The sequence below is a fragment of the Macrobrachium rosenbergii genome, unplaced genomic scaffold, assembly GCF_040412425.1.
Source record: "Macrobrachium rosenbergii isolate ZJJX-2024 unplaced genomic scaffold, ASM4041242v1 60, whole genome shotgun sequence".
NCBI classification, from domain to species: Eukaryota; Metazoa; Arthropoda; class Malacostraca; order Decapoda; family Palaemonidae; genus Macrobrachium; species Macrobrachium rosenbergii.
In genome coordinates, this window is record NW_027100732.1 from 741,965 (window position 1) to 769,766 (window position 27,802).

The 27,802-nt window shown below is 43.2% G+C and overlaps 1 protein-coding gene across 3 annotated transcripts; it reads left to right on the forward strand.

Annotated features, from left to right (window-relative positions):
* Positions 1–85: 85 nt before the first annotated feature.
* ClC-b (chloride channel protein 7) lies at positions 86–26,089 on the forward strand. 3 transcript variants are annotated; one of them, XM_067103230.1, is made up of 17 exons: positions 86–171; positions 2,403–2,603; positions 7,126–7,216; positions 7,326–7,438; positions 8,350–8,548; positions 8,705–8,814; positions 9,662–9,805; positions 10,266–10,443; positions 10,806–10,937; positions 11,060–11,219; positions 11,310–11,445; positions 12,897–12,990; positions 13,184–13,353; positions 13,956–14,135; positions 15,632–15,721; positions 17,524–17,724; positions 19,125–26,089. In XM_067103230.1, exons 2-17 carry the CDS (start codon positions 2,445–2,447, stop codon positions 19,479–19,481), a joined length of 2,514 nt encoding a protein of 837 aa, XP_066959331.1. In that variant the 5' UTR covers positions 86–171; positions 2,403–2,444; the 3' UTR covers positions 19,482–26,089. The 3 variants fall into 3 exon arrangements, with proteins under 3 accessions (XP_066959331.1, XP_066959332.1, XP_066959330.1); XM_067103231.1 differs by lacking the exon at positions 2,403–2,603 and having other exon boundaries at positions 127–171; XM_067103229.1 differs by lacking the exons at positions 86–171; positions 2,403–2,603 and adding an exon at positions 5,268–5,493.
* Positions 26,090–27,802: the final 1,713 nt, after the last annotated feature.

Here is a 27,802-nt window from a genome sequence, read left to right on the forward strand (position 1 = left end):
AGTATTTTAAATATTTTATAACACGTTTTCCAATATAAAAAACATAAAAAAACCCACGAAAAAACCCTAAAAAACGGCGGAAACGAGGCGAAAAAACGCCCCCGGTCGCCAACGTCCCGAAGAGAAGCCGAATTGCGTCACCAGTGTAAACAAAGACTTGGCAGCTGAGAGGTGAGATACGACTCCCTATTTACCCCTATTTGACCCATTTCTCCCCTATTTAACCCCTATTTCCCATTAGATATGGATAATTTAATCATTATTCTATGTTAATTTAGTGGTTTTGTGGTTATATATGCTAATTTGGCTTAAATATGGCCGTCTGAAATAGGGGGAGGTGGCCGGCGGCACGTGACTCGTGGAGATTAGCAGGTGGGTATTTGGGCATCGGGGTCTCGTGCCCCCGTGGGTACCCCGGGGCTGTTTATATATTATATATATTAAAATAAACTTTATTAAGCGTTATTTTAGGCTTTTAAATCTTATCACTACTTTAACCACCATAGGAGGTCAGGGTTTGGTCAGGTCAAGGGGTCACGTGACCTGGGGTTGACCCCGGGGTCGACCAGGGTATAAACTAGCATTAAGTGGGCATAAATGCCCCAGATTGGGTATAGTAGGCAAAAGGGGTCATGATTTACTTGGGGTAGAGGGTGCTGTTGCCCCCCCCCCCGACCCCTTGGGCATGTGGCGGGCAGGGTTTGACCAGGGGGGCATAAACTATCATAAAAATGGGCATAAATGCCCAAAATTGGGTATGGCAGGCAGATGTAGGGGTCATGATTTTCTTTAGGGGAGAGGGGGTTTCCTCCCCCCCTCTGGATGGTTTTGTGGGGGGCAGGGTTTGACCTGGGGGCATAAACTATCATAAAAATGGGCATTTATGGGTATAAATGCCCAAAATTGGGTATATTGGCCAGATGGAGGATCATGATTTACTCTGGGGGGAGGGGGTCTCCTCCCCCCCTTTGGATGGTTTTGAGGGGGCAGGGCATGAAATGCCCCCCAACCAAGTCAGGTCACGATGCCCTAGGTCATGTTAGGGGTTTAGTATGCAGATGGGGGGGGTCACTACCTAACAGGTTAGGGAGAGGGGAGGGGGTACCTGACCTAATGGAGGGTGTGGGGGTTCCAGGGGGAACAAAGCTCTTTCCCCCCTTCCCGCTTCCCCCCCTGGGTAGGTTAGGGCATGGCATCCTAGGTTAGGTTGGGTATAGATAAGTCTGGCTAGGTCATATTCCCTTCGAAATCCCCTATGGTAAAACTGCAGCCTACTACCGCAGGCCCTATTCCCGCCAGTCGCTGACTGGAATATTCCAGGCCTTTTATGTATGTTTTGTGTATATTTATGTACTAATATATTACGTGAGACGTCTATGGGGCGATAATATGCTTCATTTTATTTTATTTTTAATTTCTATACGATTTAACCCCAACCTCTCTGAGAATCTATTACTGTAACTGAGGCCTTTAATAGATTTATACCTTTCAAGGTTAGAATCCTTTATCAGTCACTTATCAGGGTAGAGTAAAGCCCCGTATTCGCGGGGGTATGGGTACCACATACCCCCCACGAATAGCTTAAATCCTCGAATACTTGAAGCCCTTCTAAAATCGCTTAGAACTGCCTGTTTTGATAATTCAAACAAAAATCCTCTAAAAATGCTCGTATCCGATTATTTTAAATAGTTTTATCACAAATAAGTTCATTTAGTCATGAAAATATGAAAATACAGTAATTAGTGGATATTTCTCAGTGAAAAATACCGCGAATGGGCGAATTTTCCGCGAATAAGGTGGATAGACGTTCAACAGAGAAGTCCGCGAATCGTGAGAGCGCGAATTCGGGGGTTTAATGAAATGAGATCTGTTTTGGGAGAAAGTGTTGCCCAGGCCGAGCTAAAATTTAGAAATTCGCACCTCTCTCGGAATCCCGACTTGGAAATTTATATTTATCAGACAATTTAGTAAATAATTACCGCCATTATCCAGATTTGTAGACGAGACGTCTCTTGCAATGCTTTGTTCTGTTGAGTCGGCCTCGGAATGAGTGCTTAACACGTTTTTAAATTTACCATTCGTTGTGCCGTTAAATTTTTCGATGAACCAATTAATATGAAATATTACAGATTGGACTTTGAGAGGAATGTATCTTAATTGCTGGCGTAGTGATTGTTAGTTCTCGTTTAAAGTAAAAGGTACAGATTGTATGGCGAGGTCTTACGACCGTACGATGGTACGTTGCAGGACGTAAAGGGCCTAGACTTTTTCTACAAAAAATAAAATGATTTTATAAACGTTTCGCAAACTTATTTCACTGCCTTGAAGCCATATTAGGTCTGTAGGCTCCCCCTCGTAAAGCAGCGAATCTAAAACTGACAGACGTACGTTGCCCCTCGCAGATGGAGCTGTCCTAGAGCCCCCCTCCTGAAGGAAGACCGACCATGACGACCGACAGCTCGGAAACTGTGGGCCTCCTGAACCCGGCCGCCGGGGTAGGGGAAGACGACCTCAACACGACACCCGTTTTCTACTCTCCGGAATCGTCTTACGCCTCGTCCCTGGAGTCGTCCCAACAGCAGAGGCAACAGAAGACGGAGAAGGTAGGATTGGTGCTCGTCTGAGAGAGAGAGAGAGAGAGAGAGCGAGAGAGAGAGAGAGAGAGTTCTCAACCAATTCTCCCGAAATCTCAGACCACTTCCTACCAGTAACGTGGTCCACCTCTTGTAAAATCTGCATAAAAAATCCTACCGCAAAGTAATTCTTGCACAGTCAACGGCACGGTTGCAAAAGATGCATAAATGCCTCGTTATCGCCAACTCTACACAAAGATAAAATGGTTTGGGCATTGCACGGCGACTTACAGCGCAAAGCAACGATTTACTCCGACACAGTCGCGAGATAGAGCTCTCTATCGTGGAGGACACTTGAGACAAACTGCTATTGTTTCAGACCCCGAAGAAATTCGCAGCGTCGAGTCGACTCTCTTATCTCCCTCGCTCGAACGTTGATAAGTGTGTCGCGCTTCATTTCACTCTGGTCGTCTGCTCCGTGTCAATTTGGGGGTGATATGCACCCCAGGAATGCTGGCTGGGTGACGGTCTGTTCTTTAGGGGAACCTGGTAACCGTGGAAAATGACGCTTCGTAGATGTCGCTGCCTAGTGTACGTTAATGTTGCCGCTAATTCTGTCGTAACTTTTACCATTTTGAGACGCAAAAGATGCCCGGTTATCTAAGGTGTATGTGGTATAAGTTTGTCTTAGCTATGTTTGCGTTTAATTGTGCCTTAGATTACTCAGTAAGACACTTACAGGTAATTGTGGTTTCCAATAAGATTTTCAGGCTTAGCCGGTGATAGGTTCACTCTGATTGCAGTTTCGCAGTACGGCCGTTCCCTGTTTATGACAGTCGTTCCGTTCCAGCGCCACGTTGCGAGCCAGAAATCGTCGTAACCCGAAATACCGTCGAAAATTGAAAGAAAACCTCACTTTTAATCCTAAAAACCTCCAAATTTTGACCATTCTGCCATTTTAGAGCCATATTTTTTCCGGCGGATCGGCGTCGTAACCCCGGAACATGCGTTGTAACCCGGGAAATAATTTTTGATGAATGTATTTGAAGAACGTCGTAATCCGAGCCCATCAAACCCCGGGGACTGCATCTCTTAAGTGTTAGAATTTTTTAAATAAAAGCTTACCATTGTTCTCCCCCACCACTACAAAGCTTCGGACATCAGCGAGTTTATAATCAGAATGACATCCAATTTCCCCTCGTAAATATTGATCGAGCTTATCACCATCTAATCTGTATTGTCCCACAGAATTGTTTTGCTGTTTATTGACGTGTGGTAAGTTTATCACGTTTTGGGGCCGCGATATACAAATATGCGCACGTTAGGGCTAATGACGGCGATAGTCGATTTGACCTAAGTTGCAAAATACTCGTAATCAGTGTTAATTTATCTTCGTAAACCTTCCTCGATTTCACGTGTTTGATGGGCAAGTTGACGGCCGGTTTTGCGTGTCACATGTTTATCAACGGAACTACGCTAGTTGCCATCAACCGTTAACGATAAGCCTATCCAATGGGCCTTATGCGCTTAAAAAATCGACGAAAGCATCACTGTGACACACAAGTTCCAAAATGTTTTGCCAGAATGAGTTTGCAAATACCGCACGCATTCACAGTCCTCGCGTTATCTGCCGTGAATGACCGCCGTGCATTGTGACGGGATAAAGTTTAATTTGGCATTTTGTGACAGAAGATAACGACCACGCTGAGCTTATCAGGCAGACATCCCCCTCGGCATTGTGTTTTGAAGTATGGAGGACCTTATCTGGCGACGAGAGTCATCGCACGGCATCTCAGAAGTGACCGCTTCCGTCACCTCTGCTCTGGGCAGTCGGCAGCCGAACTTCTACTTTTCACTGCATTCGAGAGCAAATCTCGTTGGCTATCAAACTTGTAGTCGTTTCTCCTCGAAACCTCTGTCGTTTTATAAGTTTCCGTATGTTGAATGTCCCCTGCAGTGGGACTAGGCGTGCAACCTACAAGATTCTTCGATCCCTGAAAATTAAAACGGTTCTAATCTTATCTCTGAATCTCCTGAGACTACTTTGTATCTTGGACGTGCCTCCTCTATCTTCCCGGGACACGTTCCTCGAGATAAGGAGGGGAGCAAGATAAGGAGGCCGTCTTGTGACGGAAGGACAGATAGCGACGCTTCATTCACGTTTGTGGGAAGTGTTTGGGGTCTTCTCGGCGTTCGACAAATATCACGAAAACAGGAAGTCTCTGTCCACAACATTTTTAAGTTCGTCGATGTGTAAACTTGATGTTTTGCCATTGATGTCGTGGCTTCCTCGTCTCTCCCGTCGACAAGACTTTGGCGTGTGGAATAAGTTTGTATGATTTTTTTAAGGGGGCCAAGTACTCTTTGAAAATCGTATAAACTTTAATATTATTTTAAAGCTTCATTTGTGCTCATAGTTGTATCCAACTCTCGCCTGCTGTGAATTGAGTCTTCTAATCATTCGGGAAAGGCCTATTGTACCCTAACCGTCTTATCTTTGCTCAGAGAGAGTCGAGGGTCGTTGGCCTAGCGGAATCCGTGTCATCTCCGCCGCCTCCCGTAACTGACCGACCTATTATCTAACAAAACAGTCAGGGGTGGGGGAGGGGGGACCTCGTCGACACACGCTGATAAGATGGGCCCCGCCGGCCGTCAGGGTGACGCACCTGCCGCGGTGTCGTCTCATTCGAGTTGTTTTTCCCCAGTGGCCTTGTTTACCCGCGTGCCGCTTGCCTGGGCTTTATCTGGTGCGGGTGAGTTGCATCCGACCATGAGGCTTCCTGCGTCCGCTCGAGCGAGGTGGTCTCTTTGCCCATTGAGGAACCCCATACTGCAAGGTCCCGATGAACAGGAGATGCAGGTCATACACTCGCGTCAGACGGGACTCAAGGAGAGGACTTTCGAGAAGAAGAATCAGTGCGTGAGTGCCCCTTTTGCTCGTCAGAATTTTCGTTATTGCTGTCGTTCGAAGGTAAACTTCGTCTCCGGCTTAGAAAGGAGAGAAGGTGGAGTGCCCCTTTTGCTCGTCAGAATTTTCGTTGTTGCTCGAAAGCAAACTTCCGCACGGCAGAATCTCCAGCTTAGAAAAGAGAGAAGGTGGAGTGCCCCATTTACCCGCCACACCTTTCATTATTACAGTACTGTCGTTCGGAAGTAAACTTCCGCATGGCAGAATCTCCGCTTAGAAAAGAGAGAACGTGGAAAGATTGGAGCGACAGAGAGTAGACAACGAACGTAAACTCCTATAAAGGTCAGAAACCAAGAACGTTAACAGAAGGTGCCTCGGAATGGCTGACGTAATTGAAGGTCTCGGTCGCTGTCGGACCTCGGTGGGACGTACGCACAGCTGATTTTAAACGGCCTAGGCTCGTTACTTGTTGTATTTAATGCCTTTTTCGGCGGCAAATGTGCCTAGACAGGTATAGCGTCCTAAAGACAAGCCCCATTGCTCTTTGAAAGTGTGTGTGAATGTGTCTATTTTATGTTTAAGAAGAGGCTACTCATATAATTTAGGAACTGCGGACCGCAGAAATAAAGTTCACAGACTCAGGAACCAAGTGATTGTCGAAAGACGTCCTATATTATTTTTTCAAGGCTTGGAAGGGAGATGTACTTTGCGAGAGTTGGAGAACAGAAGACGGAGAGAGTTCCCAAACCTGTCTAAAGGGAAGCACTGTCCAATACTTGAACTGCGTAATAATAAAGATTTCCACAAACAATATATATATATGAAGATCAAATTAATAAAGAAATTGTTAATATATATGTATATATATGTGAGGTTTAAGATTATGCCGAGAACTTTCGAAAGATGAGGATTTTAAAGAGTTGTAGAACGCTTTGGAAAGACACTCTTGATGTTTAACTTCATGTCGAAAGCTTTCAAAAGCTCAACGACCTCCCGTTATCATCCAAACAAAAAGAGAGAGAGAGAGAGAGAGAGAGAGAGAGAGAGAGAGAGAGAGAGAGAGAGAGAGAGAGAGAGAGATAACGTCAGTCGATCAGACTTTCGTAATTGTGGTCGCGAAATCTCGAAATCGTGGGATGTTTGTGGTCGCGCCTTCGAACTGCCTGTTACGAGAACAAACGGGACGAGGTGATTAGATTGTAGTGGTTTGTGAGAGAGAGAGAGAGAGAGAGAGAGAGAGAATTACAGGAATATTAAAGGAAATGATAAAATTCATCTGATAAAAGTTGAAGTAGTTCCAGATTGCATCAGTATGAGAGAGAGAGAGAGAGAGAGAGAGAGAGAGAGAGAGAGAGAGAGAGAGAGAGAGAGAGAGAGAGAGAGAAAATGTACCCATGATAAGCTATGGTTACCTCAGTTTCACAAAAAGAGAGAGAGAGAGAGAAGCGAATATATCAGTTTAGCTTAGTTTCAGAAAAGAGAGAGAGAGAGAGAGAGAGAAAGAAAGCAATCATATCCAATTTACCTATGTTCCAGAGAGAGAAACAGAAATAGTGAGAACAGAACTAGCTTTTATCCCATTCTCACAACACGTCCGAACCACCTGACGTCACGATTCTAATCTCATGCGCGCTTTGTTTTCAGAGCCAGAACTACGACGACGAGACAGTATCCCGCGAAGATGTCGACGAGTGCGACGGCAGCGCCACTTCTAAGGCTAATCACGTCTTGCACGGTAAGTCACTCTCTCTCTCTCTCTCATATGTAAATCCCATTGTCTGTCGACAGTCTGAATAATACATCATAATCATCGTCTTCTTCTTCTTCTTCTTCTTCTTCCGCAGACCGTGAGGACGGACACCCCGGGAACTCGGCGTTTTTCAACCAGGAAGAGACTGCGCAGCGGCCCGCCCAGGAACAGAGGGGCCAGTTAAATCTCCTCTCCGCCGCCTATGAGGTGAGGGGAGATTTTAATTGTCTTGAAGAAATAATTCTCTCTCCATAGTTCAGGTTTCCTCGCTGCCAGGCCGTGGAATTCTAGTCTTCCTCACGTGTTTCCGGGCGTTCTTGTCCCTCTCGTGAGAGGTTCCAATTTTTGCCGAAGAGATTTCTAATTTAAAAAAATATTTTAGGCCCACTGGCATGAAAAATAAGAGGCAAATGTGGTCGTGATTATTTCCTCAAGAAATGTTATTCTACTTTTTGAAGTATATGATTATAAAGTGTGTAACTTTTAGACTTTTATTTCAAATAAAAGTTATGAAAACTACATAAATGTTCAGATGAATCTTGCAAATTGAACGTCAAGCAGTACTATGGTAAAGGGTCTTCGTTACGTAGCCGAATTTTTTACTTTTCAAAAATCTAGTCGTGTTCAAGTCCAGGCAATAATAAAGTGTCTTCATTTCTTAATGGATATTTTACCTATCAAAAAGCCATCCCCCCCCAAAAGCACCTGTAAGCCAAGGTACAGTGGACCCCCTCCTATCCGTGGTTCTGGATTCGCAGTTTTACGTATTGGCAGATTTTTCCGTGGAATGTATATATATACACATTATTTGCCATATTTTGCATAGAGAAATATTCACTAATTACTATATTTTCATATCATTTTTGTGACTAAATGCATTTTTTGTGATAAAACTATTAAAATATTCAGGTATAAGCATTTGTAGACGGTTTTTTTGACCTTTGAACCACCAAAATAGGAAGTTATAAGCGTTTTTAGAGGGCTGTCAAATATTTCCGGATTTTAGCTATTCGTTGGGGGCTGCGGTAAGCATCCCCGGGAAATACCGGGGGTCGGCTGCACCGCGAGCAACATCTCGTCGAGACTACCCAACCCTAATACCCACCCCTCCTCCGCAGAGCCTGGACTACGACACGAACGTGAACTCGGCATGGCTGGACGAGGAACGCAAGAAGGGATACCCGTTCGTCATGAAGAAGGACGCGATGCGATGGCTGGTCGTGATGATGATCGGAATCCTGACGGCGCTGCTGGCCTGCGTCATAGACATTTGCATCCGCGAGCTGTCCAAGTTCAAGTACAGCTGGCTGAAGAAATGTATCCTTTTGCGCGTCTGTCAGGCCAGGACATCGTTCTGGAATGGCTCCTGCGGGTGGTCGCGGGTTACGGTGCGGGCTGAGAAGCCGGTCGAGTAAGTAAGAACAATTCTGGTCCACGTTCCTCGTCGTTGATTATCCTTAACGCCATCCGCAGACACCGACGAGGGCGTCATATACGGCACGCTGGCCATCGCTTTCTTCCTGTGGGCTGCGCTGAATGTTGGCCCAGTCCTCGTGGCTGGTTTGATGGGGTCTGTGATTGAGGTAATGATCGGCCATGTTTCGGGACCTCCTCAGAGTCCCCTGGTTTTTTATTTGCGTAACTTTTTCCCCGTGCGTTTGCTTAAAAAAGGTTCCTCGCAGCGTCCCTTCCGCCCCAAACTGCGACGACCCCTTTCGTTCCTTTACTGTGGCTCCTTTCATATTACTTTCCTCAACCCTCTCTGACAGTTGTTTCACAGTTCAACTGTAAGAGGTCTCATTCTTGTTACACTCCTCAAACCTTTTTATACCTCTCGGTTTCCCTCTCAGCACTGAATGACCTCGCAGGTCCCAACTTGGCTCGGCCGTCGGCCTGAGTTGTAAATTCCGTTTCATATTTGTATCATTATACTTTATTTTATCTTGCATATATAATCTGGTCCCCCAAAGCTCTTTGTGACAGATTAACAACCTATTAAAGCCTTGTTCTCTGTCGTCAGTGACACACGGCGAGAAATAAACAGCGACGACGAACGTAGCTTTTCCTTGAAGGGGCCAGTGACGTCATTTTAGTGAATTTTGGCTTTATGCAACCCCTTTCATTCCATTTACTCTACCTCCATTCATATTCCCTTTCTTCCATCTTACCATCCACCCTCTCCTAAAATTGTGTCGTAGTGCGTGCGACTGCTTGGCGGTTTTCCTGCTGGTACAACTTTCCAAACCTTTCCACTCTCAATTTCCCTTTAGCTGAGTGACCTTATAGGTCCCATTGCTAGGTCGTTGGCCTAAATTCCATATTCCATTCCATTGCATTGCTTTGTAACGCGTAAGACGAACGTTTACTGAGCGCCGGTTCCTCTGTCGTCACTCCTGAAGAGAAGTGGATTCACTTTCTACCTTTTTGCAGCCTGTGTCGGCGGGCAGCGGCATCCCGCAGGTCAAGTGCTACCTGAACGGAGTGAAGATCCCGCGCGTGGTGAGGATCAAGACTCTTCTCGCAAAGACCACGGGCGTCATAATGTCCGTTCTGGGCGGGCTGGCCGTTGGCAAGGTAGGTCTTTGGTCCGGTGTGATGTTTTATTGTTTGCGGCGCAGATATCAGGCAGTCCTCGGTTCATGACGGGAGTTCTGTTCCGACGCCGCGTCGTAAGCGAAAATCGTTGTATGTAACCCGAAATATCATCGAAAATCATAAGAAAACCTTACTTTTAAATGATTATTTTGCTATGCTACCATTTTAGGTATGATACATTTGTAGATAAATCTCTTGAATCGAATGTTTAATGTACAGCGCAGGTTAGTTCAGGTTAGGAACTATGTGGAATCGCTGTTAGTTGGAAGGTATGTCAAAAATATTCAATCTCAGGCTATGCTACACGATCTCTGGTACTTAATCGACTTTATTACTTATCAGAATTCTAGAAAGTATTCAAGCGTAGTCTATACTTTACTTATCAGACCCCCAGATCATCTGTTAACACGGGTTGTTACTAATCTTGTCCCCTCTTCAGGAAGGACCCATGATTCACTCGGGCGCCGTCATAGCGGCTGGGCTGTCCCAGGGGAAGACGACCTCCTTCGGCTTCGATTTCAAGATCTTCGAATACTTCAGAGAGGACCATGAGAAGAGGGACTTCGTCTCGGCTGGGGCGGCGGCCGGTGTAGCAGCTGCCTTCGGTGCGCCTGTGGGTAAGGGACGGATGTTTGCTGGGACTCGCCGTCGTTGAAATGGGTCGTGTTACAAGTTAGGAAGTTGGCGAGATTATATTCATAAGTTGGGTAGTAGATTTTTCAAACACTTAGATGGTCCAGACATGTGGTGAGAATGGGGAGAAATAGCTTGTCTAAGTAGTGGAATGACCATGAAATCTTGTGGTAACCTGACATCAACCTGGGGTCCATAAAAATCGTAGGGACAAAGACTTGACAGCCAGGGGACGTGGGAACGCGGTCAGAACCTTTCCCTTACATATCCATACCTCACACACCTTGGTCATCTGCTCCTTCACATTTTCACTTTTGAATTGTACCATTTCTTTTTCCACCTGCAGGAGGGGTCCTCTTTTCCCTGGAGGAGGGAGCGAGCTTTTGGAACCAAGGCCTGACGTGGAGGGTATTCTTCGGTGCCATGGTGTCAGGTTTCACCCTGAACTTCGTCCTGTCCGTGTATAACGGCGTTCCAGGTAAGCGTACATTCGTCAGGCGACGAAATGCCCTCTCTGTCGATCAGGGGACCTCTGACTCCCATAGAAAGTCGTCGACTGTCCCGACCGTAGAGTAAATCTCCTTTTATCTCGCTTTCCAGGGAAACTCGCCTTCAACGGCCTCCTCAACTTCGGCAAGTTCGACGACCTGACGTACGAGATCTGGGAGTTCATCCCCTTCGTCCTGATGGGGGTGCTGGGAGGGGGACTGGGTGCCGTCTACAACCACATCAATTTCAAGCTGACGGCTTTCCGCATGAAGTAGGTTGTCGAGAGAAAGAGAGAGAGAGAGAGAGAGAGAGAAATTTTTGTGTCTTGGTTATTTTAATAAATTCTCACAAACCCCTTCAGGTACATAACCCGCCCGTGGCAGAAGCTGCTGGAGGCGTCCTTCGTGGCGTTCATGACAGCCGTGGTGGCCTTCCTTATGATGTACTTGATCGACGATTGCCGCGTGATTTCCGAGGAGTCTTCGTACCCCATTCAGGTATGGGCGGCAGCTTTGCCATTCGTCGTTGATTGGAGAATCAGATTGGTAGTGGTGTTGACGGCGAGTGTCTCGCCTGGTGTCGTTTTGTCGTCCGGATTCCCTTGATTCCGGATATACTTTTTTACCGGTCCTGCGGAACCCCGGGAATGCCCCAAGGTGCTTTGGTCAAACTGAATTATTACAGATAATAATATATTGAAAAAGTTCCCGTAAGGGTTAGCGCCATCATTGCACCTCATGCGATTTACTGTAGGCATTACTTGATAAGGTTCTTTGCAGCGTCCTAAGTTGCAACCTTGTCGTTGCATTTTACCGTACCTCCTTTCATATTCCCTTTCTTCCGTCTTACTTTCCTCAGCCCTCTCCTAACAATTGTTTCATAGTGCAAATAAGAGGTTTTTCTCCCGTTACGCCTTTCAAACCTTTTACTCTCAATTTTCATTCAGCGCTGAATGACCTTATAGGTCTCAGTGCTTGGGCCTTTAGCCTATATCTGATATTCCAGTTCCAATTCTGATATTAAAAAGTGTATCCGACGGTCCGACCAATCTCCATCTTTAGCCGAACCTCTTTAAGACATTTTAATGTATTGTTTAGAACCCAAATGTAACTAGGAAAGTCCCCACTACAACAGGAATTCCGTTCCGACGCCGCGTCGTAACCCGAAATATCGTCAGAAATCGTAAGAAAACCTTAAATTTAATCCCTTGGGTGTCTTGAAAAGAAACGTAGCCTGCATTTTTAAAGAGATTCTAATCACAAAACCTCCAAATTTTGGCCATTCTGCCGTTTCGGAGCCATATTTCTTCCGTCGGACCGGCGTCATAAACCCAGAACATGCGTTGTAACCCGGAAAATAATTTGTGATAAATATATTTGAAGAGCGTCGTGAGCTCGGAACGTCGTCAGCCTAGCCTTGAACGTATTGGGCTCCTGTACTTATCAGCGACATGTTATCAGTATATTTTGCAAGACTTCCATTCAGATTCGATATATTTTTAGATAAATCTCATAAATTGAATGTTAAGCATAAAGTATAGGTTAGTTTATGGTAGTACTGTGTGGATTTGCAGGCTATAATTTATGTCTGTTACTTAAGGGACTTTGTTACTTAACAGAAAACTAGAAAATATTGAATTGCAAACTGTTATTTAAGATCTTTATCACTTAACAGACTCCATTTCTCATCAGAAAGCCAGACAGACTCCCAAACTGTCTGTTAAGTTAGGCAGTACTGATGCAGTGCATTTTAATATTTCACTTAGTTTTGAATGAAGACCTTAATATTCTTTGGGGGCCTCTTGAGTGTCAAGTCAGTGTCCCCTTTGGTGGGATTGTTCCGTATGAGAAGGGTTCTTCATTTTCTGAATAATAATAATAATAGTTATAATCCTTCTAATAATAATTACAATTATAATCCCTCTGAGAACGTCCCGTTTTCCCCGCAGATGTTTTGCCGAGAAGGAGAGGAGAACGCCGCTGCCGCCATCTGGTTCCAGACTCCGGAGGAGAGCGTGAGGTCGCTCTTCCACGAAGGGTCGGGTGAGTGGCGCTGGGATGGCGTCCCGTACGCAGAGCATTCGTGGTTTTAATCTGTGCACCTCATGTGGTGGGCTGTGGGCATTACTTAATAAGGTTCTTTGCTGCAACCTCTTTTGTGGCCTAAATTCTGTAGCATGTTCCTCTCCACAATCGTAAGTATTTCTCTCATACTTTCATTTCGATATCTCCTCAGGTTCCTTCTCGTGGTCGACGCTGAGCGTGTTCTTCGTGTGCTACTATTTCCTGGCCTGTTGGACGTACGGCCTCGGCATACCGGCGGGTCTCTTCATCCCCACGCTGCTCTGCGGGGCCTCGTGGGGCCGCATTGTCGGGAAGATGATGGCCACGCTCTTCCCAGACCAGGTACGGAACGTTGGATTACGTTGGCGTTGATATTCGTGTAAATATTCGAGACAGAATGAAAATTATTTGTCAAAATCTGTCAAAGCAGAGCTTAAAACCATCATGAACTTGTACAGCTGTACAGGTTAAAAACTTCAGCAGTTTCATGGACATTCAGTAGAGCTGTTGGGTCTGCCCCGAATATTTCAATTACACTTCAGTTCACTAGAAACTGCAGTTGTGTCGTGGGTGTTCAGTAGAGCTGTTGAGTCTGCACTAAATATTTGATTCCTTTCATATTCTCTTTCTTCCTTCTGACTCTCCAACCTCTCCTGACGATTGTTTCGTAGTGCAACAGCGAAGTTTTCCTCCTGTTACACCTTTCAAACCTTTTACTCTCAATTTCCTTTCCAGCAGCGAATGACTTCATAGGTCGCAGTGCTTGTCGTTTGGCCTAATTTCCATATGTCGTACATTATTTCCCTTTTTTTTTTTGTCGTTAATCATCTTTCCTGGTCATTGACATCTGCAGCCATCTCCAGCCTTCGTCCGTAGGTGGACGCTTCTCCAAAGTCCCCCCAAAGATCTGATTTCCCTTAAAATAATCGTCCCCCCTCTTCCAGGACTGGGTGGACGAGGGAAAATACGCCCTGGTGGGCGCGGGGGCCATGCTGGGCGGCGTCGTTCGCATGACGCTGAGTCTCACCGTCATCCTCATGGAAGCCGTGGGCAACATCACCTTCGGTCTGCCCCTCATGATCGTCCTGATGGTGGCGAAGTGGGTCGGCGATTACTTCAACGAGGTTCGTTCCTGCGGAGATTTGTCGCCGTCGTTTCTGTAAGCTTGACGTGGTCGAGTACAGGTGCCGCCCTACTTACGATGAACGTTCGACTTATGAACATTCAGAGTTACAAACAAATGGGGGTGCAGATTAGAATTGTTTTCAGAGCATTGCTCTTTTGCCACCCATAAGTTCAGATTTTGTTCTGTAACCCAATTCTGTACATAAAGTACTCTATGTACCGCGTATTGTGATTTAGGATGAACAAACGTACAGTACTGTATTGATTTTGTAGCGTACTTCAACAAGCGCGAAGATTACAGTAACCGACTTTCCAAACAGTCCAACACGCAAGCGGCCTTTCGGGAACGTAACTCGTTAAAGTAGGGTGGAGTCTGCATAGCTTAACTTTAAGGCACAATTAAGTATATATCAGGAAACTGAGACTAATGATTGAATAATTTAGCCCTGACGTGACACTACAATCCAATATCATTTTGCTGAGAAATAGACTTCAATTCTCGAAGATCGAGATAGTTTGGACGTTTTGGGTGAAGGTCTAGGACCAATATCAGAAAAGCAGTTGATAAAGAAGTAACAAGGGTAGAGAGGACCTATTTAAAAGGCCCAGGAAATCGTGGAAAAAAGGGAATAGGAATTCGGGTCTTCAAAAGCACGGGACGGAAAGAGGACGTCTGACTGCTGGGGGGGTGAAAAGCTTGATTTTGAAAATATTAAAACATAATAATGGTAGGTTAATGCTTATGAATTATGATTAAATATAGGTGGAGACTTCTGTGGTTAGAATGTTAGTTTGAATTTGAATGTTGATGTTGAGAAATGTACAGAGGACCTCCGCCTATTAGCGGCTTCACCTATTCATGGACTTTTCTGTGGAATGTGTACACACGTTATTTGCGGAACATTCGACTAATTGCGGTATTTTTCACAGGGAAATACTAATTACTGTATTTTTATGTCATTTTCGTGACTAAATGCATTTTTTATGATGAAACTGTTAAAATACTCAGGTATAAGCATTTGTCGAGGGTTTTTTCGGTGTTTGAACTATCAAAATAGACAGATATTAGTATTTTTAGAGGTGTCAAATATTCACGGATTTTAGCTATTGGTGGGAGGTGGTGGTACATGCCATTCCCTGCAAAATCCGGCGGTTGACCGTAATAAGAAATCGGTACTCAATGCCTGGGATAAGTAGAATTAAGGCCTAACTTTATGAACTGATATTTCTTTATTATTGTCTCGCCCCTTCGTACCGGTACGATTCTTCCCTCGTGCCCAAACCATCTGTGCGTTCGAAACTGCGATGGGGAAATTGATAATTTTGACATAACATGGTTCAGTGGCTTCTATTTTCCTTTCTGTCATCCGTTACCAAGTTTCAGAACTTTTTCCCGGTCTGTGTATCCCCTAATTATTTAAGTCTGTCGGCGCTTGGAATGTGAGGAAACCGTATGTCCGTGGATTCGTTCCTAACTGTTCCCGTTCACCCGCAGGGCCTGTACGACATCCACATCCAGATGAATGGGGTCCCCATCATGGGGTGGGACGCTCCCCCCCTCTCCAACAACATTTATGCGTCGGAGGTGAGTAGTTCCCCGCTTCTGAGCCCTTTCGTTGCGGATTCACGAACACGTACGTTTCACGGCTTAAAATTGACTGAAACCAATTTTTTGTGTGTTCTAGAACCATTGTACTTTCAGAATTTCACAATATTTTCCGACTTGAATTATTTGATAAAAGGGTAAAAATTAAGGAACACTTATTATATTTCTCTGTCACCTTTCTTTGAATGAATTTTCACTTTTTATGTACCTCCTGTTCCAAAACTAGACGGTAAATTAACCCCGGTTGTGTCGTGCCAAGTATAGACATTAAATTTTAGCAGGTAACCTGCGTGTGCATCTGTTGTTGAAGGCTTTGATGGTGAAGTTGGAAAAATAGCCTACCTTTCAATTTTATCGTGCTTTCATCAATATCTAACGTTGGTCTGATCTTAGACAGTCTATCATTTCCATTTTTCTTAGCATTATCACTCGAATGAATAGCTGATCTAATCAGCTGTTACTCATCCCTCGAAAAAACTTTCTGAAGCCAGGGGTGTCGAGTCAGAAGCTGCTTTCACTAGAGTAACTTTCAATTGTGGGTTTGTGAAGTATACCCGTTGCTGTTTCAATAGCAACGACAGCTTTTATGTCGTCAGAAGTTACGTCTGAGAGGAGATTGAAGAGCGTCAAAGCCAGCGAGTGGTTTCGTAAAATCAGCGAAAACCTTCTACTCTCAGTTGCGTTTCCAGCTCTGAATGACCCCGTAGGTCCCAGCTCTTGACTTTCGGTCAGAATTCTATATATTCTTTATTTTATTCTTTACTGTGGGTTACTGTATGCAATATTAAGATGAAAAATATAGTGTGTCGTTCCCGGTAGGCCGCACAGCTCTGTCAATTTTCAAAGCCCCGCGGTTTAAGAATTTCCTCGAATGTGCTGGGCTAAAATTTCAGAAATCCGACACAATGGGGCAGTAATTTCTCTTAATATAGTTGATGATCGCTAATTACTCTCATTATGAGATTCTAGCATGCATTAATAAGGCCTAACGCTTTGATGGAACAATTAATAGGTCTGTCAAATTCTTTTATTTTATTTTCCCACATTTTTTAACAAACAGATTCATAGAGAGTATTGTTTTAGTGGTACGGTCTGCAAATCCTCTAGATTCGTTGGGAACTGGAGGAAATTTATATAAGTGAATTGGGAACACGAAAGAACTCATTGAAATGGAGCAGAAATTTGTCGCACACTGGTAGGTTTTCGACCCTAGAATGAATTTTCAGGAGGATAATTTTGCAGTGACGAGCAACAGTGCATTGTTGCAGGGTAGCAGAGGTGGTCCATTTTACCCTGATACCAACAGCCTCTGACCCCGTAGGGGGCTAGTGTCGTCAGTGTCCTCAGTGGTTTCCGTTTCAGCGGTGTATGACCTCCTAGGTCCCAACGCTTGGCCTGTGGCCTAAATTCTATGTTCAGTTCAATTCAGAAGTTCTGGAAACCGATCTCGCAATGCTTACGTTTGCCATCAGAGCAAACTCCCCGTGTTTATGATTGCTTAAGCACTGTAATCCAGACGTGCTCCCTCCCTGGAGTGGTGGAGTGTCTAATGTCTACTCCTTTTTTCACTTTCTTAAGCACTGAACGGCAGAAAGTGCCCTAGTGCTTGGCTTCGTAGCGTTCAGGCGAAAACGCAATGCATTTTGGTACATTTTTATCTATTTATTTATTCATTTTTTCATTTTTAATGAGTTGGAATAATAATAATAATAATAATAATAATAACAATAATGATCGTACACTATCCGAGTATCCGCTAACGTGTGAATTGACAATTTCAGGTGATGAATCGCCCAGTGGTGACTCTCAGGTCCGTGGAGCGCGTCAGACGAATCGTCGCAATTCTCAAGAAGTACCCTCACAACGGGTTTCCCGTGGTCGACGAACTTCCCTCCGGAGCGGACGAGCGGTTTTTCAAGACGTTCGGCAGGCTTAGGGGCCTGATTTTGCGTTCGCAGCTCACTGTTCTTCTGAAGCATAAGGTCAGAGAGAGAGAGAGAGAGAGAGAGAGAGAGAGATTTCAAATAAATTTTTTTAAGTCATTGGTTTTGAGAGAGAGAGAAAGAGAGAGATATTTCAAAAAACTGGTTTTAAATCATTGGTTTTGGGATCAAGATTTAGAGAGAGAGAGCGATGGATTTCAAATAACATTTTTCAAGTCATTGGTTTTGGGGTTAGAGAGAGAGATATGGACTTCAAATAACGTTTTTCAAGTCATTGGTTTTGGGATTAAGATTGAGAGAGAGATGGATTTCAAATAACTTTCTTGAAGTCATTGGTTTTGGGATTAGAGAGAGATAGAGAGAGAGTTTTCAAATAACTTTTTTAAAAGTCATTGGTTTTAGGATCAAGATTGAGAGAGAGAGAGAGAGAGAGAGAGATATGGATTTCAAATAACATTTTTTAAGTCACTTGTTTTGGGATTAAGATCGAGAGAGAGAGAGAGAGAGAGAGTTAGTCTTTAAGACATTTATCATATCTGTTCTCATAACTTCTTGTGAAGAATTTGACAGCTTTTCCAAAGAGCAAAAATTCACGGCTCTGAGCTTTGTATAGCTTTCGAGGGTCGGTTTCTGAAGGACCCTTAGATTTTTTTTTATTATAAGGTATCTTACAGCTTCCTTGAATGATATAGACATCTTTAAACCAATATTACATGTTTTGATTTTAAATGGACAAGTATTATGGCCAAATAAATATATAATTCAGGCAAAAACTTATGTTAAAAGTCAATTGGAAGCCAAGATGATGATTATATTGAATATTGAATAGAGAATGTACGTAGCCTTCACAGAACTGTCTCCCTAAACCCATACTGACTTTAGGCACCTTATACTTTGCATGAAAGGATACGAATATCTTTTAAACCAGTATAAAATGGCGTCACAGAATATTACGGTTCATGGGTCGTAAGGTATTGTATTTATGCAAGCAGCATGTTGAAAAAATAAAAGTAAAATGAAAGTCAAGATGATCATTTTAATATTAAATATAGTCGATACATATTTCTGCCCTAAACTGGAAGACTGCAGTGTTTGCAAAGATACAAAAGTGGGAAAAATGGTAGATACTCCCTCGCCTTGTTACTGATTTTGCCGCTAATTTAAATGGGACCTCCTAAATACTCTTTGAAAGCAGTGAAGAATCATTCTGAAACTGCAGTAATTTGTTTATTAGTGTTTCAAGAGCCCAGTAGGTGGCATATCTCAGTTTCAATTTGCAGATATTGCCGTTTTCCAAATTAGGATAGATTTTGGTTGCCAGAGTGCAATAAACTTTCGAAACGAGAGAAACATTATAAGAAAACATTACTTTAAGGTTCATGCAACATTAGTCGACTCCACACAAACTCGCTCTGATTCCCCCTCCTTCCTCGAAACAGGTGTTCAACGAAAACGCGGAGGTCTGGCAGGACAAGAAGGTGGACATCCACCTCTTCCGCGAGTCCTACCCCAGGTTCTACACGATGGAGCAGGTCCAGCTCGACCCCGAGGACCTGCGGTGCACCATCGACCTGCGGCCTTTCATCAACCCTTCGCCTTACTCCGTCCTGGCCTGTTCCTCCCTGCCGAGGATATTCAACCTGTTCAGGGCCCTGGGGCTGCGTCACCTCGTGGTGACGAACGACGACAACGAGGTCGTGGGGATGGTCACTCGCAAAGATCTGGTCAAGTACCGGGTTTGGAAGCACAGGGGACGCATTCACATGGAGGAGTTGACGATATACAGCAATGTTTAGGGCTGTGGATCTGAAGAGTCTTTTGAGCCTTCCGTGAGGTGAGAACTCGAGACAGATGGCTCGTGGAAAATGGCATTACAATCTGACAAAGGGCTAGTTGGGAATTATCACTTTCAGCCCGTCAAAATCTACGCACTTAATGCACGGTATATAGCCACCAGTTGCTTTGTCCAATGCTTAGGGGTTCAAGAAAGTTGAAAGTATAATAATGTGGCTCTCACTTTTAGCTCGACTTGACATGACGGAAGTAAAAGAATTTGTAATTCAGCGATGATTCTCGCCGATGTTAGAATGCATTTACAATTTGTGGATTTGAGAGTAGGTCTTAGGATGTCCAAAAATTTAGATTAGTCTATTCATGTTGATTCTGTAAAGTTTAATCAGGTTGAAACATTCCAGAATTTTGTGCGACATGCAAACCATTTTAGTTCGGTAGTTTATAAATGAGTTAATCGTCGTTTTCCACAATTTTTGTAGGAAGATAAGAGCCATTGACACGTCCACCAGCCTTCCGTCTTGTGGTAAACCTCCTCCGGAAATTGTTCCGCCCAAGAGGCGAAGCCTTGAATTAGACCAAGTTGGTATATATAACCTGGTCGTGATATATTCGCATTGGACCAGACTTTGTATAGTAAATCTCCAATATCATCGGAGACATATTTTGTACCGAGTGTATTTTGATACGAATTTGTAGATGCAAAGTTTTTTTGTAAGAAAAAATATTTTTCTACATTTTGCCCCGCAGGTAGTCCCAGTATCTGCGTGGACAAGTGTTGTTTCAACAGAAAGGTGCTAAACTGTTGTCTTTTGTTGTTGTTTGTATAAAGTTGTTTGCGATGTAAATATGTTGTTGGCAGTTGAGTAAAAAAAAAAAAAGCTCGGAATGGAGACGTAAGCACATTTTAATATTCACAGACAGTCCCGAGGTGTCTCAACTTCGGTTAGACTACTTAAGGGCGATTTAAGTACATTATATGCACACTTTTGATGTGTACAGTAACACCTCAACTTAATAGTTTCCTGTTCAGGAACAATGTTAAGTAACAAAGACCTTATATTAAAGACTGTGCCCGAATGTTTTCTAGGTTTCCGATAACTAATGAGGTCTGTTAAGTAACAAAGACCGATATTATGGCCTGGACTTCAATATTTTTGGGATATCTTATAGTTAACAGCAATTCCGCATAGTTCCTACCCTAAAACAGACCTGTACGCTTAAAATTCAATTTAAGGTATTCACCTAAAACTGTATAATATCTAAAATGGTAACATAGCAAAAAATAATGATGATAACGTAACCGATACGTACGGAACTTCTTTTAAGTTGAGGTGTCAGTGTCCTACTTACACAATGTGATAATACTCCGTTGATTTAACTCAAACCAGACGAGTGATGCGTTGCTAACCTATATAAGGTTAGCCTAAGCATGTGTGAATGTGTCATATTGATGACATGACGGTGTCACACTAACATACTTTGTTAGTTACGTTACTGCTTTTAGAATGTAAGTGTTTCGTTGATGCGTTTAATTGTAAATATAATCATCTTTTTGGTGTAAGGTCACGTGAGAACATTCCACACGCCTGGCGTGAATCCCTGATCTGCTCGTGGGTCGTCTGGGGCCAGTCGTTAGAGTTTTGACAGTGCGGGAACACTTTATGACACATCGCAAGTGTTCCTTAAGTTTTAAAAGGCTGTAGAACTCATGGTACTTATTCTTGTCTAGATTTCATTTCCTTTTGAACTCCTCAAGATAATTGATTCGTGAGGCTACATAGATCGTTTCATATTTTACAAAAAGTTTTCTCTTTTGTAGTTTAATAGAAATATGACAGTAATTTCTTCAGCAGTTTAATAGAAATATGACAATAATTTCTTCAGCGTAAATAAGTTTCAGAAAGTAGATTCCTACAGATTTTCCTTCATTTTAACAGATATTGCAAATTCTCTCTCCAATTATTCAAAAGTTTTGGCTAATCTTCTCGATTAACGGAAGATTCCGTCTTGTTCATACCATGTTCCTTGTGTTTCCTGGTACATTTTAAATTGCAAGAAGACTTTTCAGAACATTGACAAAAGTCAAGGTTAGACCTTTTCCAGGAAGGCTAATTTCGTGAGCAGGTTCTCGGGCAAAAAGTCATTCATATTTCGACAAGTTTAGACCTTTTCCAGGAAGGCTGATTTCGTGATTGACAATGACAGTTATATCTGTCCGGTGACCGATACCCACGGTACCGTCTTAGTTTTGAACGAGGGCTGGCCATGTCTCTCTCGAGGTTCGTGTGGAAGGCATATAATTCGACGGCTAGCTAAAATAAATCATGGACTGTGAGGTAAAATGACTTGAAGGTAGATTTGGCGACGTTAAGACAATTTAAAATCGCTGCTTTCTATTCTAAAACGTCCCTTTTACCCGACTCGAACTGGCTACTTTAAGTCTACTTCTTTTTCGAGACTTGGATCACACTGGTTTGGGATCCAGTTTTCTCTTTGTGGAACTTTTCCTCTGCTTCCGTGATCCCCAACTCTGGTAAGATTCATGATGGAGACCTGCCCTTCCCTCGTAGATGAGTCAGTGAGCTCAGCTCTATTTCTTTTTCCACATCGAGCCTTTTCGCGCCTTTGCAAAGCCTCGGAGTGGTTGATTTAGCCGTTATGTCGGTGCAGATTGTTGAGGGATTGAGAATGTAGAGAGAGATATATATATTGATGGGGGGAACTTTAAGGCGAGAGAAGAAACTCGCAGAAGTGGTGCTCGGCGAGAAACGAGTAGCGGGAGAAACGCCATTTCGTGACTTTTTACCGATTTCGTTCGTGAATATTCGTCAGTTTAGCGTCGTTGTCGGACTCGTTCGCACGCCATTCGTGAGGTGCGTCTGTTGTGTAGGTTGGTTGTGTGTGTGTGAGTGTTCGTTCATTTTGTCGTTGTGTATAATAATAATTTTGATTTTCTTTCACCCTATTGTTGCTAACTTCATTATTCTGACCTTCCCTAGGGCTTATATATTACTCAAACCTTTACTCGTTTGTTCGTCTGTTTAAAAACTGTCGATGTTGACGTATATGTGTACAGTAAGACTGAAACCCTGCGACTTTCAGGGAATTTGTGAAATCAATTCACTTAGGGACATTTGATCTTCCAGGGGCTAGTACTAATGATGGCAGACACTTTCGCCATGTTCAGTACTAGCCCCTCGAGGATCAAATGTCCCTAAGTGAATTGATGATCTCACAAATTCCCTGAAAATTTCAGGGATTCCGTGAAATCCCACCTGGTTTTACAGTCTTACTGTAACAAATATTCTGCATTTACGATTGTTTCCGTCTGAGAGTTTATTTATGTTACTTTGATTTCCTGTGATTCGTAGCGTTTATAGAAAAAGAAAAACTGTGATTCGTTGTGATCTGATCTAGGACGTAGTTCTCCTCGTAATCTCTAGTTTAGTGTTGACGTTGCTTGTCGATCTGGGGCACTCGTACGTTTGTTGTAATACTTAAAAGTCGGGAGGGTAAGAAGTTAATCCTTTAAAAGTTAGAGGGATTGTCTTGCAAATTTGATTAGTGGCCACTCTGTAAATTGCAATAATAGACTGCCTGCAATCAACGGCCACGTTCCCGGGCAACGGATGTCGGTTGAAATCTATTTAGATTAAGCCGGCCTTATGCCGTTGCAGGCTCCTGCTCCTCGGCGGCCTGTGAGAAGGTTGAGATGACTCCGAATTGTGGAGTTCTAAATGGTATATTCTGGGTCTAATTAAATTTGCCGAACTAATCTGTTCAGATGCTTAAAAGATTAAGACGTCTTAATCTTTTGAGTGCGTTTCGACGTTTAACATATTTTTTAATTATGAATGAGGAACTTGGCATAAGTTGTAGACAGTCTATTATGCGGTAGACAAAACCTTTTAGACCTGACCCACTTTGACGTTCACGTAGGGTCGCTTTTGAACCCACGGACGCTTGCGCTTCGAAAGCGTCGTCAGGTTGAACGTACGCGTTCGAAACAGGTACATTCCTTTCGCAAGAGTGTCGTAAACACCGGAATGTCGAACATTCTTAAGGGATTTGAGGTCACGCCTGGTTTTGTGACACTTTGTGACCTCCGCGGTTATGGTGTCCTATCAGATTCAGAGGTACTTTGACCAAATAGATATTGAAAGGTTGTCGTATACTCTGTATTAGTATTTAATGAAGGAAAATGGATCTTATATGATCTTATTTTTAAGTCTTAAAAGTTAACTTGTCTCTATAAGCTATTCCTATTCCTGTTAGGTTAAGGATTTTGTCTCTATGAGCTATTCCTATTCCTGTTAGGTTAAGGATTTGGTATAAATGACTGAGATGTATTTATTCAGATTTTATATAACTGGAAAGGGGTGCGTTTGAGAGCGTCTGAACGGACGTGTTATTGTTTCGAAAGACACACAACTGTAATTTAATATAAAAATTGTTATAGAATCTTGATTATATATTTTTAAACAACTGTTTTGCCGTTTCTCGTAGATTTTTCAAGCTTTTCACGACTAGACATCCCCAATTTAGGCCTAGTTGGGTTCCTGACACCCTTGTTTGGAAGTTAATTCAAAGTTTGTGCAATTCTGGGGGGTAACTATTTGCACTATAAACTTGTGAAATTTGTGTTGTCATTGGTTTTTAGATACATATTTATGTTGTTTATCTACTTTTTCCATAATTTTAAACCTTCAGTGGCCAGACTAGATAGGACTATGTATACTTGTATAGTTTGATGGCTGACAGGTTGTATATGTACATAAATAATTGCGAAAGACCGCTACGGTACGTCTTTCTATAAACTAGGTCCAGTTGTACTTGTAATATTCCTATGTACACAGAAATGAGTACAAGATATGTACACAGAAATGAGTACAAGACGTATTAGATCCCCAACTTTTGTAAGTGTACGGGAAAATAGCTGATATATTTCTAACGTACACGAAAGAATTATTTTGTATTTAATGTATAAAGGAACCATTTTTGTACTTTTGAAAAGTGGCTTATACGAATGTTATTTTATACAAGATGATAGACAAGTGTTGTTAGATTTGTAATTCAAGATATGCCTACTACTTAATCCATTTGGTACTCTATCTCTCGTTGTTATAATTTTATCTGTGTGTTTCCTCGTCACCCAAGTGCCATCGGGAATGTCGTTGTAGACTAACGGCCGTCTTAGTTAGGGAAGGGAAAAATATAGCGGTAAGGTGGCTGTCAAATCGCTCATACCAACCCTTAAGACTAGGCCCTGTCTTGTTCATTCCCCTTTCGTTCCCCGTAGGGCCGCTGAATGACCTTATAGGTCCCAGCGTGTAACCTCTGGCCTAAATTCTATATTCCATTCACTACATACGTTCCTTTCATTCGTTACGTAAAAGAGCGAGGGAGTTAATACTTCATCTAATTGATTTTATAGTTTTGCCTCTGTAATTGTATTGAGAAAGTTGTCAGACAAAAAATATCTACTGTTATGTAAACTTTTGTAGTGAAAGTATAAAATTATGTTTTGTAAACTTTTGTAGTGAAAGTATAAAATTATTATCTGTTTTGTAAACTTCTGTAGTGAAAGTATAAAATTACCTACTGTTTTGTAAACTTTCGTAGCGAAAGTAAAATCATCTGGAGTTTTTGTAAACGTTAGTGAAAGTGAAATTGTTTGTAAGAAGGCCTGACCTCTTAACCTTCGGCGAGATTCCTGTTGAGTCCTGACTTTGACTGGCCGTGTTGACTTCAAATTTCTGCCGGCTCTATTTTATAACATGTAGCAATCAATGAGTAATTTGGTTTGAAAACGATAAATTAACAGATGTCATGCATTGATTGATAAATTTATAGTGAATAATAATAATAATAATAATTATAATTTTAATAATAATGACTTTGACATTCGCCAAAAATGTCCAGTCAGCGACTCACGGCAGGAATCTCGAAGGGTTAAGGTCGCAGCCATATTTCTCTTTTATGAAAACGATGGTGTTGTTGAATTTACAAATTATAATATATTAAAATGTCAGATGAATTTATGAATTTTATAAATTTAAGAAGGCGATAATTTTCAAAGACTCGCATAGGCTAATATAGGTCAGGCCTATGTAAGGGTGAAATAGGCATTCCTTCTTTTATTTAAAGTCTTGTAACATTTTGTACTCTTCGATATTCTCGGCACGAATGTATTCGTGAGTCACGTCCGCATGGATCTGACGTTGGACTCGCAAAATACGCAGGTTAGGGGTGTACGAACGTGGTTCTGTCAAATGAACAGTATTCTCTAGTGTTGGACATTGCACGAAAACTCGTGGGCTGTAAAAATATAGACATATTAAAGTGTATTTTCAAAATACACACAACTACTTAAAGTACGCTTAAGGGTTGTATATTTATCAACAATTCTCTTTATCAGTCGGAGCTCATTCCCGCGTACTCTGCGAGTCCCAACACCACTCACTCTCTCTCTGCAACGTTTCCAAAGATTCCGACCTCTCTGTGAGATCATTCCTGTCACGTTTAAGGTATAAATTTATATATATTTTAATTTTTTATGTTTCTTTTCGTGTTTTGCGAGAAGCGACCACAATAAAAACTTTGTAAGTTTTTGGACGTTTTAAAGAGAATTTTGATTCCTGATGTTTGTAGTTTTAAGGATTGAATTTGTGTATGTTTGAGTGTTTAAGTTTTGGCACATACAGTCAGCTGCTGCTGCTTCTAAGGGAATCGTACGTGTTTGAGTGTTGGGGGAATCGTAAGCTACAACATCTATTGGGCCGTCGACATCGAGTACTGTATAAGAGGCGGCTTTTGTTCATAGCGAGGCTAATTGTCTTCCATTTTACCTTTACTTGGTATTATCATGCAGAGGCTTTGTTTCATGATATTATTTTCTGTCACCAACCCATTAGTGGCCTCACTGGTTCGATCTTTGTGGTTCAATAAATAAAAGAAAAAGTTACATGATAGGTCTGTAAGACAGCATCTTCTCCCTTCCGCGAACTCGTCAATGTCGTTCGTTCGTTACTCTGTTCTTTGTCGTTTGATAAAGTGACATTGTAGGTATTTGACAGCTCATCTCCGTCTTCTACTTACTTCTCAGCGCATTCGGCTAGTTCTCTGTCGTTCGCCAGAGTCCTGAAAAACAAGAGGGACGAATAAAAGACGCCGGTAAGTTCAGTGTATCACTTTAATTGAGTTAAGTTTCCCCAGGATGGCTCTGCTGACCTTCTCCACTTGTCCTCCTCTCAGTTTGTCCAAGACTTGCGGCCGCCGAGACTAGTCCGAGCGACGCCGGACTTAGGGGACGAGCTAGAGCGGAGGGAGGGAGCGCGCGCGCGCGCACAACAGACGACGACCTGAGGTAAGGGTTGAAACTTGAAACGCTCTTCTTCTTCTTCTTCTTCTTTCCGTCCGTCCTTCCTTCCTTCCTTCCTTCCGCGGCTTCTCGTGCCGGGAGGAAGAAGGAGGAACCGGGGGGCGCGGCGACAAGAGTGGCAAACGTGAGGAGCGAAGGAAGAGGCCGCAAACGTTGAGAGCGAGGGAGGCGACAAGTGGAGCGGGTCTCGCGGCACGGGGGTTAGTGCCCCATCCTGGAAGTCCCCCCACAGTAATAAATAAGGACTGTACATAAATGCACCAGCAGCAGCAGCGGCGAGCGGAAGAGATTTCGCGCGGCGCTCCGCGACCGACGACGACAAAACCGCACGTCGACGTCGACTTTTTTTTTTTTTTTTAAGGGAAAAAGATGGATCTTTTGCCGTCGTCGTCGACGACGCCAGCCGATTTTCTCTCCGCCTGACGAATCAACTCCGCGCCGAACGCTGCTGATGGTAAATAAATAAAACATAACTTGTAAATAGGATAGAAAAAAATGAAAGAAGCTAAAAAAATTAAATGTCCACTAACAATTGCATTACAAAGAGGGAGTTGGGGGCCTTTTTTTGGGGAAGGTTGGCGGGGGAGAGGGAGGGGGGAAATTACGCGTCATCGCCACCTTCTCCTCGTTCCTCAGGGCATCGCGTTCTAGCGGTTACCGTCATCAGCATCATCACAGTTCGCAAGATCCGGAGAGGGGGGGGGGATGGGGGCGGGGGGAGATTTTCAAAAAACGGAACAGGTTTGGAACCTGGTTCCTCGTACGCGAGTCGTCTCCTCCTCGTCGCTTTCCAGTCTTCTCCCCCCGACTCGCAGAGTTCTGACAGCAGTCGCTTCTTCTCCTTCTTCTCCTTCTTCTTCTTCTCTCTAAACCTACTATGTACGATCCTACATCACAGCAAACAAAGACACACTATATTGCTTAGGGGCGCAACGGCCGGGA

Bases quoted from the DNA above. Each gene is read 5' to 3' on its own strand.
- ClC-b (XM_067103230.1), top strand. From the start codon at position 2,445: ATGACGACCGACAGCTCGGAAACTGTGGGCCTCCTGAACCCGGCCGCC. The intron at 7,439-8,349 runs GTGAGGGGAGAT...CCTCCTCCGCAG, and splicing joins TCCTCTCCGCCGCCTATGAG to AGCCTGGACTACGACACGAA. The intron at 15,722-17,523 runs GTGAGTAGTTCC...TGACAATTTCAG, and splicing joins ACAACATTTATGCGTCGGAG to GTGATGAATCGCCCAGTGGT.